General features: G+C 34.4%; 1 protein-coding gene across 1 annotated transcript in view; it reads left to right on the top strand.

Annotated features, from left to right (window-relative positions):
• Window positions 1-19,799, top strand: part of LOC110033304 — a 46,803-nt gene that overhangs the window by 14,529 nt on the left and 12,475 nt on the right. Inside the window, exons 9-11 of the mRNA XM_020737229.1 lie at window positions 5,972-6,077; window positions 6,278-6,345; window positions 17,655-17,755. Of these exons, the coding sequence (XP_020592888.1) occupies window positions 5,972-6,077; window positions 6,278-6,345; window positions 17,655-17,755 (275 nt within the window). The remainder of the gene's footprint in view (window positions 1-5,971; window positions 6,078-6,277; window positions 6,346-17,654; window positions 17,756-19,799) is intronic.

The raw sequence follows: 19,799 nt of genomic DNA, 5'->3' as shown, positions 1-19,799 counted from the left end.
ATAATATACGGATGTCGTTCCCCTCTGCTAGGGTTTCGCCTCATGGCGAACCCTAGCTTTCGACTACACGGATCTCTCTCGCGTTTCTATGTTCCTGCTTCGTCTTCGTCGATTTCCAGACGACGAGGCACTCTTGAGTTTTCACATTTCTTTCCAGACGACGCCCTCGTCTTTCCACGACGCTTCCTTCGCGGTCCTCGCGTCGTCTCGGTCTGGCGGCAGAGCTGCTGCTATGCTCGCAAAGTCGCAACTACATTCTTGCCTGTCGTTCTCGCCCCTCTTTTGCGATATTTCCTCACAGAGTGACTGACATATTCGAAAGAGGGGCATGAGTGGGTTATCACTCTCACCGGTGATAACCCCGCTCCCGCCTCTCTTTTGAATATGTTTTCACAACGTTACCACGTTACCACGATACTTTTGCTCTTGGGGTTGAAACCAGATTTCTCAAAAAAGCATCCCGTATAAACGACAAACCTGCAATCTTTCTCATAGAGGCCAAGATCTCCACCCTAGCTGCGCCCTGCTGACTGTTCTTAGTAGGTAAATTTCTTTATGGAAACCCCAAACTTGAGCTAATTCGAAAGGATTTTGAGCAAATGAAGCTGAAAGGGGGTTGGAAGATTGGTAAATTGGATGGTCGGCATATTCTCATTCAATTATCAAATGATGAAGACTACGCTCATTTGTTTGCGAGAAGACTCTTTTGAATAGACAACCAAATGATGAAGGTTTTAAAATGGACGATGGATTTTGACCCTCGTACTGAACCTCCAACCATTCCTGTTTGACTGCGCTTCCCAGGTTTGAAGGTCCACCTTTACGATCAAGAGCTCCTCTTTGCTTTAGCGATGGTATACGGTAAACCTCTCAAACCTGATATGCATAAAATGAATCTGACTCGGTCTTCTGAAACCAGAATTTTGATAGAACGGGATATTACTTTACCTTTTCCGGGAGAGATATGGATTGACACACAGTATCAGGGATTTTGGCAGCAAGTAGAACTTGAACAGATACCTCTTTATTGCACCCACTGTCGTATGCTTGGACACTCTCTTTCTCAATGTTATCAGTTGCATCCGAATCTAAAACTTCCAAGTAAAAATGCTACTGGATCTGCCCCACTTCATACCTGCCCCTCTTCCGCTCCCGACTGTATTCCACAAACTATTGAAACACTGGTTGACATGATGCCGCCTCTCCCTCCCACTACCAGAGACAATTTTGTTTATGTTCTTCCGATTGATGTATTGGCAGATGGTTTACTTGGGCATCCTACAATCTCTATCACTATTGAAAACAATACTGCAAGATCCTTACCTCCAAAGGATATTTTTCAGTCCTATAATCAGGATAGTATTGCAGCTCCACATCCTCAGGAAGTCCTCAAGCTCCACATCCTCAGAAAGCATCAGGTGTTGATGAGACATGTTTACCATCTCTTCAGAATGAGAATGCTGTTACTGTTAGTCAGGAGCTAGGGGCTCATCCTCTTGACCTCTTTTACATGCCCGACAATCTGTTGACCACACTAATTAGATGAGCCAATATTCGGATGAGGAATGACAAGTATACACATCTAGGAAGAAAAAAGAAAAATGAAGGCACACCCCAACTTGGGAACTTAATGGATGATACTTTAGTAACTTCGGGTAATGAATTTGTTAGCTGGCCCCGCTCTTAGAACCAGAGGCAGAGCCAAGCCCAAGCTGGCTCGTCCCTAGTAACTTATTTCTGCGAGTTTTGAATTTTAAAGTTTTATCTATGTCTTATCCTTTTTAGGATGCTAGTATCTGTGTATCATATGGGTAGGGCGCCTTTATTGGGTCATCTCATACAACCTTTATGTACGTTTTCAATTTCAATAAAATTAGCTCTAGAGCATTTAAATATATATATATATATATATATATATATATATATGTATATAACGGATGGCGTCCGCGGCGTGCAGCTCTGTTAGGGTTTTGCTCGATGAGCATTTCTGTTTTGACACGACTTCACTCCATCTGGCATTCAGTTTCGTCGTCACTTTTCTTATGTTGTTGCAGTAATCGTGCTCGATGACGAAGGACCTTTTCGATTTCTTCTGTCGCAATTGCGCCCGACGACAGTTCTTTTCTATCGCTGCTGTGCCCGACGACAAAGGCCTCCTTCGTTTTCATCGTCTCCTTCTCTCTCGCTGAAGGCCTCTATCAGTTTCATCGTCTCCTTTCTGTCGCACTGTTACAAGGCGGACTTCTAGGCTTGTTGCTCGCATCGTCTCTTCTGCTTGTCTTTTTCTAGCGGCTCACCTAGCCGCTCTAGAGATGGCCTCGACGATGCGTTCCTATGCCACTGTACTTGCCGGCGACTTTCCTATTCTTACTCGTGCTTTTATTTCAGGTTCTGAGTCTGGTTTTCATGTTGGCATATCCTGCAATGTTCCATAATCTTTCTACGACGTTTTTGAAGGTGGTGGTGATCACAAAAAAAAAAGGGAAGCCTGCTCTGATTCTCACTGAGGTTGAAATCAGTACTCTCGCGTCCTCTTGGCGTTTTGCTGTAGTGGGGAAATTCTTTTATGGTCACCCAAAACTTGAGATTATTCGGAAAGAGTTTGATGCTATGAAACTATTGGACAGTTGGAATATCAATTTACTTGACGGACGACATATCCTTATTCAGTTATCTCACGATATCGATTACACTAATATTTTTTCTCGAAAAGTTATCAAGATCGACAATCGTTTTATGAAAATTCTGAAGTGAACTATCTATTTTGATCCAAAAAATGGAGTCCCCTATCATTCCTGTTTGGATAAAAATGGAGTCCCATATCATTCCTGTTTGGATAAAGTTTCCGAGATTAAAATTACATCTGTTCAACTTGAAAATTCTCTACTCCTTAGCAACTGCTTACGGTAAGCCTCTTAAGGTTGATAGTCCTACGCTTGTTGTCACCAGACCTTCGGTAGCTTGTGTGTTAGTTGAGAGAGATATCACTCAACCAGCTCTGGATGAGGTATGGATTGACATCACTCACAACGGTTATTGGAAAAAAGGTTGAAATAGAACAACACCCTCCTTATTGCTCTCATTGTAGTATGTTTGGCCACACTTCTACTATTTACTATCGCTTGCATCATCATCTAAGGCCAAATATCGCTAAAGATCAGTTATATACCATCCCTGTTGAGAAGGTGCAACCCGATCCTCTTTCAAACACCCCAGTTCCTGATGAAAAACACCATACTACAGGTAAAGATCCAAATGTGTTTATACTATTCACTGTTATTGAAGAAGACCCACTTATATGTCAAGACACGAGAGTGCTCCTTCGATCCGATAAAAGATCAGCTAGTACAACAAATAGTTGCTTTTAATGTTCAACAACCTAAACATGTCCAACACACTTTAGACCAATCTACTGATCAGGTGAGCCCATCTTCGGATGAGGAATGATAGGTCCATACCAGGAGGAAGAAGAAGAGTAGAGGCCGACTCGAGCTCGGGAACTTATTGGATGATACATTGGTTATCCTGACAATGACACTCAACTTACCAATTTATTAGCTAGCCCCTTCCCTAGAACTAGAGGCGGAGGCAAGACAAAATTGGGTCCCTCTCTAGCTACCCGATTCTCCGTATTTTGACACTTTTTTTTGTTTTTTCTTTACGTTTCTCATGTATTTTTCTGTTTTTTTCTCTTTTTGGAACCTTTTGCATGTGGTGGTTATCGTGTGCGCAAAGTGCCATGTTTGGGGCCTCTTACACAATCTATCTATATCGTACTTTTTTTTAATATATTAGCCATTGGGCTTTCTCAATATATATATATAACTGTGAGTGTGTGTGTGTTATTTTCAAGTGTATTTATCAGACATGCATTGTGACACTATGCCTGTCTATTAATCGTTGTAAATCATCCTGTAGAAAATCTATGTCTTGTTGTAATGATTTAATAATTTTCCTAAAGAAAGCTAATGTACATGATTTCATGAAGTAAAACTGATGCATATTTTATCCATGATAGTATGGCAAATCAATTGTAAAAGAAAGCCAATCAACGGAAATTTTGAGTAAAGCTAATTTAAGACAAGACATGCAAATTAAATGCATAAAATTGTGAAGCAGAAAATAGTACTTATATTTAATAATATAATTATCTTCTCAAAATCTTGAATTCTGATTTAAGCTTCTAAACTCAAATACAATACGTTCACCGCCAATTCCTGAAAAAAAAATTAATTATTTTAATCAACTGTTGAATACCGGCATTATAAATGGGTTAAGTTAGCTTTAAATATTTAAATATTTTTATTTCTCCTAATAATTATGTATTCTTTACTTCATTTCTATTAACAAATAGTCATTTATCATCTTTTTTACTCCTATGATGCTAAAATATATTTCTTGGTTAACATGAATATACCAGTTGACGATCAACTTTAATAGCATATATTAGGAATGCAGTGTACCTAGAGATATTTTGCATTTATGCGTGATTATGTATCTCTATAAAATATTATGAATTGGAAAATAATCATTTGATTATTTACATAAATGAAATTTTATTAGCAGAAACAATTGTGCGCAATATGAAAAAAATTTAAATGAAAGCATATAACAAATAAATTTGCTAATAGCAATAATAAATATTATCCTATTAATAATTTATTTTTTATTTTACAATTGACTATCCATATATCCTTTGTCACTATGCTCACCTCAAGTTCACTTAAAAAAAAGTCTAGCAACTAAAAATTCATTTCAATTTTTTGAAATTCTTAAATTTAATTTAATTTAAAACATTAATAATCTCAATTGATATTCTTTCATCAACATGAATTCTCTGGCATGATTTGTGAGAGTTAGAATAAAATGGGGAACATTCTATCCAAAAGCTTGAAATATAATTTAAAGCAGTTGTGATAGCTATTACAAATTTTTTTTTTTTTGAAAAAACAGCTATGAAGTTGCTGTTTAAAAAACTAGGATAGCTATTACAACTTTTTTTTTTTTTTAAGAAATTAGACTACAACTTTCTAACATCCACTGTAAGTAACCATGTATGATGGTTAAGCACAGCTTTCAGCTGCAGCTTTTTGAGGACGCAGTCAAAACAAAGTTTCTTCGAACAAGAAAAACTGCGGTTGTGTGCCGCACCACAACCACACCACTGTCTCAAACGTCTTTTCTATATTCCTTCCTTAAAACTAATTAACTCTCTGCTAGACCAGCTGTAGTTCACGATACAATAGATATTAAATAAAGGGTTTTTAGATAAAATGCAATTTAATTTGAATATATATATATATATATATATATATATATATATATAACATTATCTTAACTCCTCCTCCAAAATCCACTTTTCCTTGTTTAATCTTCTATTTCTCCTTATAATGGTCTACAACCCAATAGCTGCTCTCAGATATTGGTTCGGCCAGTTGAATTCACGGGTAAATGAAGAGAAAAAAGCTGAATTAATTATGATTTTAATAAATATGCTATATAAGTATTTGAATATAAGATATATATACTTGCCTCCTAAGTCTCCCTGCCTTAAAGCCTCGTTTTCCCCCTTCCCAGATGCTTAATTGGGAGCCGTTTGTCACGGACTAACTTTCGTCAAGTCACCCGTGCCTCGGTTAGCCCATGGCACAGAATTGAAGAGAAAACAAGAGGAAATAAAGTGCTGGGTTATATAAGTGTGTATATATCATATATAATTTACTTAACTGTGTTAATTCCAACCCTAAAAGCATCGAACTAAAGTGGATCAGCTCCAGCACATAGATTTTTCTATGAATAATAAGTTTTAATAAATGAATAGTATGACTGAAGCGGATTTAATTAATTTATAAATCCAATTATGCATCTATATATATATATATATATATATATTTGCTCTCAGGGAAAAAATGCAAATGACTTATGTGAAGATTTATTCCCATTGTAGCTCTGACCTTTCTTGTATTTATAGTTTCCAAAGCAATGAAAACAAACGAGGATTACTGCCTTCAGCAAATCCTAATGCGCTCCAGATGCCACAAAGGTCGTCTGTTATATTACTTCGCCAAACAGCAAAGGTAAGCACAGGTTTGAGTGATATCTTTTTTGTATTTTTTTCTCTTTAGTAATGAGGCTCAAAGGCTCAGTGATGTATCTCATATGCCCATGCATCTTTGGAATCATTTTGTGATCGAACTTTGCAAGAAATCAGTTTGATGTATTTCAATTGTCTTTTAATGCTCTATTCACCTGTGGATTTATTGGTTTGAACTTGCAGTGAAAGCATGAAAGATGCTAGTGTTTCTTCTTGGTGTGGCTGGCATACTGACCATGGATCTCTCACAGGTTGCTCAGTAGTTTATATTGATGTCAAATAAGGCTCTGGTTTATGTGAAATGTTTATAATACGATTACATATCTGCTTTACTTTAGCATTATGATAGACTTGTTTTGCTAACGTGCACTTATAGTGGGACATCTAATCTTATTAAGTATATTATTGATCTAAATAATACAGCCTTACTACTCCAGGAATGTTTAATACTTTTTTGACTCTTAAGTACAATTTGGATAACTAATGCAATTTATCCTATATTGACACATTTCATCAAAAAATCTCAACTCTTCTAATTCAACAAGCACTCTTCATGGAGATTTACAAGTTTTTATGGCTGGGAACGACAAACAAGTAGATGATCTAAACAATTATAGGTAGTCTTGTTTTTTGGTAGCTATTTCATTTTTGTGATTTTTATTTCAGGTAATCTGAAACATGCTTATTATGATGTGCATATAAGGGAGGGATGTGTTCTATTCATTTATGATGTTCCTAGTCTGGCTAACATTCATCTTGTTCAATTTAAATCCACACAATCTGTTGACAACTCTAAATGGATTGATCAGCTTTGGAGTTATGTGTTTTGGGTTTTCTTATTGTATGTGTTTTTGATTCTTACTAACGAAAACTAGTTCTGGGATGATTTCTATCTCTCTTACACTTTATTTCTTGGAGCTATTTGGCAGTGCTATAGTTTGTGGCCTTCGTTGCAATGCTGTTTACTATTGTGGCGGACATATTCATATACTGTTTTAGAAAATCTAGATGACTCTATAGCTGGCGGATACAATTATGTGCCTATTTGGTGATATTCTAATGGCTGTCGTTTTGGAATCGTTGCACTTATATTTTGCATGATTTGTAACATGATTTGAGTTTTTTATTTGAATTGAACCAATGACAAAGTAATTGACCTAGGGACTTTGATGATTATAAATAGCATAAGATGAGGCATGTGTAGAGAAACATTTCACTAGGTAAAATTTCAAGTTTTCTGTCAATCATGCATGTTGTGATTGGATGCTGAATTCCTTCAACTACATTACAAGTGCGATGCTCAAATTCTGAATGATGTTATATACTTGTATTAGGGTGAGACCTAATTTTTTAATTTGGTGAATTTTTTCCCTTTTTTCAGGTAGTATGTTATTTTCTTTGAGCTTTTCTTATTTTAATCAAATATGATATAAATTCCTTATTGTGATCTCAATACTAGTTCAGTTTCGAACTTTTTGTGGTTTAAAATATCCATTGAGTTTTTTTGATTTGGTTGATCAATAAATAGTCTTATAGTGACAATTTCTAATATTTTTGAGTTTACGTGAAAAGAAAGTGGATTCTAATTTGTAGCTTTGAAGCTTCGAATATAAAATTTGTTCTGTGTGATCAAATTATTCATAGTATCATCTAGTTACATTAGGAGTCTAGACCCTAAGATACCTTACTTCAAATCGGTGTCATAATTTATGGTGGCATTATCATGTCAATAAAAGTAGTAAATTATAATTGACTAGATAAAAGAAATAAATAATGCAGTTTTAATGAATTCATTTTAGCTATGATTCTGGAATACTAAAATATGTTTACAATAAGGTTCAAAACTATATTCTTGCATTTGATCAAAAGTATGATTTTAGAGAATTTTACATTTGGATAATAATTTGGAGAATTTTTTTGCATAAATATAATAATTTTTTATCATTAGAAAGTTGAATGTGTTGAATCAAAATTAGTTGACATTTTCAAACATTTTGATGAAGATTTGCTACTTAATATATATTGTAATATTTGTCATTTCAAGTATTAAAGATCAACTGTAAGATAAATTTGAATGTTGTAAACAAAAATGATTATGGTGTGTTTGTATATTTTGAAAAGTTTACCAGTCTTATATCTAAGTGTTATTACCTTTAGACAATTATGCTATAATGTATATTTCACTAATTATTTGAAGGTGGAAATTTGAGATGAATTAACTTATAATTCAACAAAAACATTGCATGAGGTTTTCTACACAGTTGTGGGACATTGAGCAATATTAATGTTACTATGTATCTAATTTTTTTCTAAAATCATCTAGATCCTAAGGAAAGTACCTAGAATAATTTTAGAGTAATTGTTTTGTCTGCATCTGGGATCTAAATTTTTTTAAAATCCTACTCCAAAATTTTTTGAAAACCATGCTGGGAGTTTTTTTGGACTAGGGGATCCATAATTAAAATTTCAAATCATTTAGAGTTTGGATCACCCCTCATGAACATTTTTGGCTCTCTTTTTAGTTCTTATATTAGGATTATTGCACTTGCGACTGTTTCCACTAAAGAAAATTAATATCATCTCCATTGAAGCATGTTAAACTCATGCCAGCATAAGAATCATTTGTGAATGAAATTGAACGTATTCAAACATTATTATTCATTTTTGACATAGGAAATGATTTGTAGTCACAATATGACTTTATATATCTATTGTTTAATCTAAATCTACGCCTATATTAATTTTTGTTCATGAACTTAAACCTATACTGAAACAAAAATCAAAATTGAAGTTTGAAAGTAGTATTAAGCATGAGATCATATTTGAACCTTTACTTCTAATAGAGTTTGAATCTATAATTGTTCATGAAATTAAACCAATCATGTCTACTATGGTTGATGGCACAATTGCATAATTTGAAAATACTTCTCTTGTAAAATGTTTTTTGATATTATTCTAATGATTAGACTTATCGATTTTGATTTTATTTTATAATTTTTCGATATGTTATTTCATAAAAAGAATCTTATGGATGGAGTTAAATTGCATTACTATTTCAAGGAATTTCTTAGTTATGAATGCATTAAAACAAACATAAAATTTAAAACTTTATCTATCTAATTAATCCTAATGGTGCACAAATTTAAACCTTTCAAATTTGTTTTATCTATAGATATTGTTCATCCATATAAACACTATATTTTAATTATAGCATCATCTAGGAATTAGTTGCTGGTCTTTAATAGTATCCCTTGGGTGCATATTTGCCTTTTAAGATTTTCATTATTTGCTTGATGTCATATTAATCATTTTTCTTTTGTGCATGGATTTTTAAGTCTGCATGAGGATATTTTGAAGAAATTAATGTTAATTATGGAAAGTTAAGTGCTAATATGAATAAGAGATAAATTAAATTTAAAACGGGTGATAATATATTTGGACTATGGAGCCCAATAAAGTTTCTTATAGGAGACTTTAAAAATTCAAATGCGAGAAAGGCAGAGCCACTTAAAATTTTCAATTCATTTTGATGCAATGCTAAAAATTAGAAATCCCTGGAAGTTCTAGCTTTACTCTATTCTTCAGTGTGTATGATTTTATTTTATTTTATGAGTTTGCAGCCAATTCCTTCTATTCTTCTTTGTTTCATTCTCCTTTTAAATTTGCATTTAAGACTATGCTACATTTCATCATTTCTTTTTCTTAAAAACTTATATTAGATGATAAGTGTAAGATATGATATTTTCCTTTTTTTCTTCTATTCCCCTTCCTTAAAAGCTTATATTAGACCTCTTCTTCACTGTTAGGACTAGATCTCACTTATGAATTTCTTCCCCATCAAGCTCCAAAGACAAATTTCAAGGTTAGGGTTCATCCCTTCTACCTTGACAATTGATGGTGGTATGCTGTTGAACTAAATTCAACATCTGAATAACTCAATGTAATCTTCCCAGCATAGCATAGAAGGGCCCCATGTCTTACGTGATGGATCTCCCTTAGTAGGGGCAACTCAAGAATGAGTCTATTGATTTGAATGGTATGAATTTCTCTCATATAGGGTTGCCATGTCTTGGGCGTTAGCTCCTAAAACTCAAAACTGTCTTGGACACTCACCGTAAAGTCGGTTGGAGTTTCTCCCACGGACTTAGTTGGGATTATGTGCATTTTTTCCTCCTCAACTGAAAGTTGGTCCTCATTTGTGTCCGCACCATCTTTACTGTCTACTGTTATTACTCATTTTTTCAAGAATACCCTACCCAAAGAAATATATCACTTCTTTTTTTCACCACTCGACCCAATGCTTAGAATTAACTAAAGCGAGAACTATGATCGGATGGTATTAAACAACCACCCACAAAATTATAGAATTTTCCAATTTATAAAGCCACTAACATCTAAAAGTGCAATGAATTTAAACATTCGGAGATAACAACATAAGCTGAAAATCAAATCTCAAATCAATACCAATAATATATATCAATATCTCAAAGAAAATAGTGCAAAATGAAACTATAAATATATCAGAACAATCTACATATCCCCTATTGATCTCCTTTTGTAAACTAAGTTTCTTTTGTCGAATATTTTGAGCTACTACTACTTCTATTTTCCTAAAAAAGATAATTAAATTCAACTATAAGTTTGTATTGGTGAATAATAACAATCTAATATGCATTAAATTATGATGTTTATGATATGCTTGAATGACAAAAAAAATGCAGTTTATTACTTCATAAAACTTTGTACTTTCATTTTAATTTTATTCATTCTCGTTTCACTTTATGTATTTATCATTTTAATTTTTTTAATAGTCATAATAGGATTATCGTCTCATCTGAAGATATCCTAAAAAATGTGCTCGGTTGTACCATCAAAATGTACCCGTATGTACTCTTAATTTGCACTTGAATATATACTTTTATGATTTTTTTAATGTGCATGGGTGCATTGCATCCTCTGCCAATACCATCTAGGGATAATTCTGTATGACTTAACATTTATATTTCATTTCATATCAATTTAAGAGCCTTAAAATGTACATTCATGTGTTAGCTATTTTTCTTTCATTTGTGATGTCTTTTCAGACATAAAAAATGTCAAACATGAATAAAATACTTGTTTTAAACCATTCAATAAAATAATTATTCATTTAATAAAACATAAATTTAATGCATAAAAGAAAATAATCACCCACCTTTGTTTACAAAAGATCTCTGAAATACATTATAAATTCTCTTCACTTTCTTTAACTAACACCTAAATCAATTAAAAGATGTATATTACTATAGGAATCATTTTTTAAAAGAAAGATTTACATATATTAAATGACAATTAAATTGACACCTATAAACAAATAGGCAAAATCCTTAACTTAAAATTTGGCTTGCTTCATTGAAGTCTTATCTTTCTCCCTTCAATCTTAAAACTATAACTCCCCAACCTCATCTTATAAGTTTCTTGGACCAATCTACTCTCTCTCAAATTCGCTTCTCAACCTTTTCTTCTAGTCTGAAATCACTATTTGTTAGTCTTGACTGCAATAAAACGTTCTATTAATATTATTATTAAACACACCAACACAAATTTTAACACTCATATATGTGTATTTTCATAACAATATATTAATTACTTGTTAAATTATAAAACTTTACCCTTTTAAAAAGTATGCCTCTGGCCCAACCTTGTGAGTCCTCCCTTCAGTTTCGACTCCATCCAGAGCCTCACTCTTCCTTCCTTTTGTCTTATACGCAGACCATTTGGCTCTCCCTCCTCTGCTACGTAAGCACAACGTCGAAGATCCTCTCTTCCTTCGGCTCGACACAACAGCACATGCGATGCTCGACTCGCAAGGTTTGCTTCTCCACTTACCCTTCCTCCTTAAGTCTCGACAGAGTCGTAGACTCCTTTCTTCGGCTTCTTCTCCTTCATCCTTCCTCTCCTTCGCACAATACTTCCGAATGAAGTCGCGACTTCCTCCTCAACTTTGATTGACTAGGGCTTGACGGTTTCTCCTCTCCTGCTGTCTCTCTCGCTCATTCTCACTGGATACGATGGAATGAGGTGTAAAGTGGTAAATGTTACGATTTAATCCCCACCCAGGGGTGTCTTTCCAAATTGACGCCTATTTTATTATTTATTTATTTATTTTAACTTTCTGTTATTATTCTAGTTGTGCACTTTGATTCAACATGCCCAAATCTGTGACGCTTGTAACACTTTGTGGCTGAACAAATTTAAAGATGTTGATTGGTTTCACTTGTTCTTCACTACGATTTAGCTTTCTCTCTGACGGGGTCAGCTTGGATGTTCTCCTGGGTGTAATTTGGCTGTAAGACTCTGAGGTTGCAATTTGCGTATAAGACATGGTGGTCGTCTAGTGATGTGGTCTCTCTTCTGCTGAAGTTAGAGTTTAAACTTCTAACTATAGTAAGCTGCTCGGAGCTGACACTGGATGTCCTCCTTCATCTTCAAATTCTCTCGTTCTTCATACGCTTGCTTTTCTATTAGCATTCTCTGATATTGGATTTTCTAGCTTTGTGGCCGGTCTTCTGCATAACTGAAGTCTTGCCCATGGAATGGATTTAGATCCTCGTTTAGATTTTTCAAAACCAGAACGAGGGTATTCTCCCACTGGTTTTCATCCTCAATATCTGCAAGCCTTCGCTTAAGTCAACATATATCTCGTTGTATATCTCTTTGGGTAGGCTCAGGCATGTATCTACTTAGTGACATAGCTTGGTTTTGGAGTGAGAGGTTCAAAAGAGCAAGAGGAAATTAGTGTTTGGTCAAAGTTTTGGCTATGGTTTGGTAACAAGAAAGAAAATTTTTGGTGAAGGGTTAAAACTGATGCTAGGAAACCCTAAGATAGAATTAGGGTTATGTTAGCTCTGATATCAAATTATATCGGAGTTAACCCAAAACCACAAGAAATATAAATGTTATTTGATGAATTCATATAGATTTACAATGAAGACATCACAAAACAGAAATTAGACGATAATTGACATAAAATGACATACTAGGGTGATGGTGAAGAGGGTGAGCTGCTGTAGGACAACAGGTAAGATTGTGACATGAGGCGGTGACAACAACATGATGACTACGGATGGTGTTGCGGCAGCTTGGTAGGGTGTTGGAGGGACTGTTGTAGCAAGATGAAGTGCTGGAGAGACTGTTGGAAGCAGGTCAGAGTGCGGTAGACACTAATGATAGCAGGTCAGAGCACTGGAGAGGACGTCGGTAGCAGGTTTAGAGTGCTGGAGAGGCTGGCGATAGCAGACCAGAGGGCTGGAGAGGCTGGCGATAACAAACCGGGACTGGAGGGCTGTCGACAGTTGGTCAGAGTGTTGGAGGGCTGTCGGCAGCAGGTCAGAGCGTTGGAGAGTTTTTCATTAGCAGGTTAAAGTGTGAGAGTGAAACAAGAAGGGGTGGGAATGTTGGGAAGATGTTAATGAGCAGTGAGGGGAATATGGAAGGATAACTATCCATGCAGTTACAGATCGAGCACCCCTCACCCTTGGAGAAGATCACCACTGCAGACGAGTTACAACCGATGTACCATCTCGGCGTCGGGTACAAACCTGGAAATAAAGAGGACATTGACGGATGTCCAAACAGAAAACTCAACTATACCAAAAACAGAGAATCACACATGCACACACGCACACACACGCACACACGCACGCGCGCGAGCGCACATAAACGCGCACACACGCTCACACACACATATATATAGATGCGCCGCGTACTCAGATCAGTTGGTCGGATATCTGCTTGTCAGTTGTAAGTCCCTTCTGGTCTGGGGTTATTTTTCCCTCGAGTGTAGGGTGTGATACTCGAATTCTTTGGCGCATGAGATATGGTCATGGCTCGTATAATAGACTTCAGCCATTTATTTTTAAATATATATATTGATAGACAAATAATAGGTGCTAGTATTTAGAATAGGAAGGAATTAGAATATGAGGGAAATATAAAAATGCAAGGAATGAATTAGAATAGGTGTTGACTAGTATCTGGAATAGGAAAGAATTAGAATATGAGGGAAATAGAAAAAAGTCAAGGAATGGATGAGGTAGGATTAGAAATAGGAAAGAAAGAGAAATAGATAAGGAATAAAAATATGTAAGGAAGAGAAATAAATAATGACTAGAAATAGGAAATGAATAAATGAATGAGTTCCTCCTATGCAAGGGAGTATAATAGGAAATTGGGAGAGGAAATGCGCGACAATTCCAACTCCCATGAAGGTTGGCCAGTTCAGCTGGCCACCCAGCAAGCCCCGCGTCAGATACCACTTTCTGTCACACCACAATTGATCCCCTCTTAAGGATCTGTTGAAGTGCGACAAAGGCAGCGATTCAGTAAGACTAAATTCTTATAAGTACTAGTCCTAACTTGTATAATCAGGATCCAGTGAGCGATTAACTAGTTTAAATAAATTGTCGCAAACATACTTGATACATTTTATTTCATAATTCATTTACATTCAAATATACTTCAAAACATGAAAATTATATCATAAAAAAAACACACACACACACACACATGTGTGTGAACAATATGAAATTTGTAAACAACAATATGAAATTTGTAAACAACGAGGACTTCATAAAATATTGGCTCATTTCATGATTTAATCCCAAACATAATTTGCTTACGATTTTTTACCTCAAACGGGCTTCGCTGCATAACCAACTTTTCTTCGACTGCACATTCTTCTTCCCTCTTCCATCTATCACCATACTCCTACCTTTTGTTTGTTGATTTCTCTCTAATGCCTCTTACAGAAGCCCATAAAAAAATTTGGTAGCCTTCGACGCATGTTTGCATTCGCTGCAATTACTGAAAATGAAAAAGTGCACCAATTCGTGACATGTCAGAATAGAAACGTAAGGAAGGAAATGTCTCTCAAATATCGTTAAAGTGAATTTCCTACTTAAAGAAGTGTCCCCGAAATTCTTTGTTGTGAACTGTGGCTCTCAGACCGCTGCCCAGTTTGAGCCTGCTATAGGTATCAAATTGCTAGAGCTTCAGGCACAAGGAAACCGAATGAGGGAGAGGGAAGGGATTACAACATTCAAATCACCTCCATTTATTCTTAGTCATTCGATCGAATCAAGTCAACACATGCGCAGCTAAGTGCGGGAGAGTCAGCTAGGAACGATAAGGATCCAGGATTAGGGAGCATAATTAAAGAATTACAGTTTATTTAAGTTTAGTTAAACCTTTTATTTCAAAATTTAATTTCTCTTTATACATTTAAAATTCTTGCTTGATGCTCTATATTAAATTGATCGATTTGACATGTGAAATTTTATAAAATTTCTTCGGTTAAATTTAGAGGGATACAAAATTTGCAATACATTTAAAATTGTCAAAATTATTTCTGGTTTCTCAAATTTTGGGTGTTATAGGACTTATCTTTCTATTGGCCTAGAGGTTTAAAAAGGTGAAATTAAGAACATAGGCTTTTTGCCTTAATGATGCGAGGCGTAAGCCTCGAGGCGGATCGAGTCATAAGCCTCAAAAAAGAAAAGAACTCATAAAATTAAAAATAATTCATAATATGATATAAACCATTGATATGTTGATTTAATTTATTATCAAAAAGATATAAATCACAAATCTTAATTTTAAATATTGATATAAAATAGAAGTTTGAAATGTGATTCTAGGTAAACATTCACTTAAAATTTAAATATTCTATGAGGTAAAGATCTTAGTGGACCCGTTCTTATTTCCATCATCTGCAAAAGAAACATAATATTTATTATCATCTAATTTTAACTCATTTGCAACTTTAAAATATTTTTCATTCACTACTTTTTTATTGCTATCAAGTAATGTGAATTCTATTATAGTTTTTTAAAAATAATAAAGTTATAACTTATCAAGTAGTTATACTTAAATTATTATTTGACCTTTTTGAGGCGTTATATCAGATATGTATTAAATGTGATATAATATAATATAGTATAATATAATTTTTCTTACATAATCTGATCAAGACGTTGCCTCAAACATCTAAAAAAGGAACAAGTGTCACTGGTGATTATGAGTCTGAAGCCTCGAGGCTTTATTTGCGCACCTCGGTCTGAAGCGTGTCTCGAGGAATACCTTTTTAAACAATAATTGGATTAAGTGGATTTGGTAGTGTTGTTGCCTACAAACTCTTGTAGTGAGCAAATACATTTATGTGTCACATTTGAGCCATTAGGGTGGCATTTTTTGTTTCATTATTGTTGGTTTTTAAATAGCTTGCGAGGTAGTATTAGTTTTGAATTTATACTGAACCAACAACAACGCATGTGGCCAAGGTATTTTCGTGATTGTAAATAACATAATTTAGGCTGTTCAGTGGGATGTTTTTTGCTTTATTTTATAAATATTTTGTTTTCCTTCAATCTTATGAGCATCTGTATGATGCTGCATTCCTTGAATTAGTTACAATTACGATAATCTAATTACAGTGAAAGTTATTATATTTTTATTGTGAATTTTTTCCTTATTATTTTCTTCTAAATAATTTGTTATTGATTTTTTTCAGTGTTCATTTTAATCAAATTCCAGGGAAAATTATCCTATATTCGCAGTGAATTATTTTCTTATTTTTTTCTTCTAAATAATTTGTTATTGATTTTTTTTCAGTGTTCCTGATTTAATCAAATTTGATATGGATTATTTTCTTATTGCATGTTAAAGGTAATCAACTTTTGAAATTTTATTGTTCTAAAATTCCAGATGAATTTCTTCTAATCAGGTGATCATGAAGTTGTCTTTTAGCATAGATTCAATGTATTTTCGAGTTTATATGAAAGGAAAGCAATTTCTATTTTTATTGGTAGTCTTTGAATCTATGAATCCTAAATCTTCTTCGCGTGATATTTATTTGTTGCATCATCTAGTTGGATTAGGAATCCTAGACCCTAGGATATCATGCATCAATTCCTCCACTATGTTAATAAAACCTCAATGATTTTGCTTTATATCTCTATTGTATGGTTCAATTGACTACTTCCACATAAATTACACGAAAAATTAGCTATTACATAACGTTCTAGATAAACTAAAGATTATTCTGCAATTTCAACCTGAAGTACTGTTATCTGTGAGCATTTGCATGCTCTTGCTAGATGGATGCTTTGGCTGTTGTTTATGTTACCTACTGTTGATGCCCTCACAATGCTAATTGTTGTTTCATCTCTTGAAGCTTCACTGAAGTAATTTTCCTTATCCACATATTTTCACATATAAGCTTAGCTTCTGCATGTTAAGACTTTTTTCTATCAAATTATAGCTTGTCCGCAGCATAATTATTGCTTGACTAATCCATTTTTACGAATGTTTAGCAACTTTTGGGTTTGTTTCAACATTATGATGTTGAAACTGTTAATATCGTATCTTTACCATTCTGAGATAATTTCATAAACATTTGTTTTAAAAATAATAGTACTAAACTTTCCAGCATTTCGTATTAGTTGATGTTATGAAGCGCATCTCTGCTTCCCTTACTGTATGCGTTTTAAAGATGCTCAGATTGGCTATTGTGATTTTGTAGGGCTTACTAGTGGAATGTTCATGAAAAATGGGGTTGAGATCTCCTGCCCTGACGTTGCAGCTGGTCTATATGTTACAACACGTAATAATAATATTGTCAAAGTAAATGCCTCACCTCATCTTGAAAGTAAAGAATTTGATTTTGCACCTGCTTCTATATATAATGTCTTCCGATTCTTAATTTTAGTTAGCTCACACGGGAAAGAGAGAGAAAGCATAAACGTAAGGTTGACCAAATATGCAAATGATATAAATCAGCTTTACCGTGGATTTGAGATATGAATACAACATATTGTGGTCCTTAAGGATATGAATAAAGTTGAGGGCTCACAGCTTGTGATCTGTGTAGTCTGAATTTTTTAATTAATGGCGTGAATATGAAATGTCAAGCAGAAGATGGTGATTGAAATGGACATGAACTAGCTGGCATAGGCCTGATTCCAGAGTTGTGATGTGATTTGTGCGGCAAGTTCTGTCGTAATCATTAGTTCACCCATTTCAAGCATGGTTGACGGAATGAGTCAATCATACTTCATCTTCCATCTTATCATTCAAATATTTTTAGGTTTTCATGGTTGACCAATGAAATTTTAATAGAAAGTGGGAAGGATTTGAAGTCTGAATTGCATTTTTTAAGTATTATTGGGTTTTTTTTGTTCCAATGGCATACTATTACTCATGCTCTTCATGTTTAAGAAAAAAAATCTTAGGATACATTTCTGAGCAATTTAATGTTAAAGTTAAAGCTATGAATTTTGTTTGATACATTAGAATTGAAACACCCAATTTTAATAGAGGTAAAAATTTGGCAATTTTAAAGTATACCTCAAAATTTGTATTTATTAGAATTTGACCTATTCAATTTTATAAAATTTTAGATGTCAAATCGATCAATTTGATATATATCACCATACATGGGCTTTTTACATATGAGAAGATATAAAATTATGAAATAAAGTTTAATTAAACTTAATTAATTGTAATTAACTTTGTAATATATGCATCGGCCCTGTGGCCACCAACCTATTTATGCCATTCTCAGCCATGGGATGAAATCAAAGGGCTGGGATTCATCGTAGAAGCAATAAGTCCTCTTGAACCTTCACATTTCTCCTTTCTTCCTCTCCTGATTCTTCTTCCCACGAGATCCTCCGCTCGGTCATTGTGCGCGGCTAGACCGTGCGATCGAGAGTCTTAGCTCACTGTTTAGAAGAGACTTTATTTCTATAATATCTATCACATTCTTTTCCTTACCTACGTTTTCTTTTTAACATTTATTACGAATTGAGACATTCCACGTATTTCCTGTTGCTATAGCTTTGCGGGAAACCATTGGACTGTCGAACCAAAAGCTATGCTCTCCGGCAAGCCTATTTCACGAGTTAGGGAAGAGTAGGGGGGACAAAAAGAAGAGGGAACATAATATAAAGGTATCGGGATACATATTTATGTTGAGAAACTATTTCGAGATAAGTTAAAACAAGAAATTCATATTTGGGGTTACATTAATATCTCAATTACGAATTTCATAAATTTTAAAGATATTATGAATTCCATGTTGTACTAGTCGGCGAGTTCGAGGTGAGTTTGGGGAAGCTTGTCGTAGGATTGCTCTATCAATTCAGGTGACATAATTTTGTGTGAACTTAAGAAAAATAACGTTGTACTAGTCAGCGAGTTCGAGGGGAGTTTGGGGAAGCTTGTCGTAGGGTTGCTCTATCAATTAAGGTGACATAATTTTGTGTGAACTTAAGAAAAATAATTTTGTAGGTTTTTATGTGATTATGTTGACATAATTGCATATAGAATTGTATAAATGCAAATTTGATTTATCTCTTACGATGATAAATATGTTTATAAAATCACTGCTTACAGACATTCGCTTAGTTTGATTCATATATGATACATGAAATGCTTATAATGAATGCTTGTACAGAAATTATGATTTAAAAAATATCATAAGTGGTGTTATAGATAGACTATTACATGAAAACTTGCAAGTACGGATGAAAGGAAACGATGAGATTCCCGACTCATGGTATTCATACGGAGAAAACTATGAGAACCATAGGAATCAAACGGGGATAGAATGTGTGGAACTGTTAGAGCCATGGGGGCGATTAATAATAGCTATGTGGGGAGGGTC

The sequence above is a fragment of the Phalaenopsis equestris genome, unplaced genomic scaffold (assembly GCF_001263595.1).
Source record: "Phalaenopsis equestris unplaced genomic scaffold, ASM126359v1 Scaffold001130, whole genome shotgun sequence".
NCBI lineage: Eukaryota > Viridiplantae > Streptophyta > Magnoliopsida > Asparagales > Orchidaceae > Phalaenopsis > Phalaenopsis equestris.
This window is presented reverse-complemented; position numbering and strand designations above follow the sequence as displayed.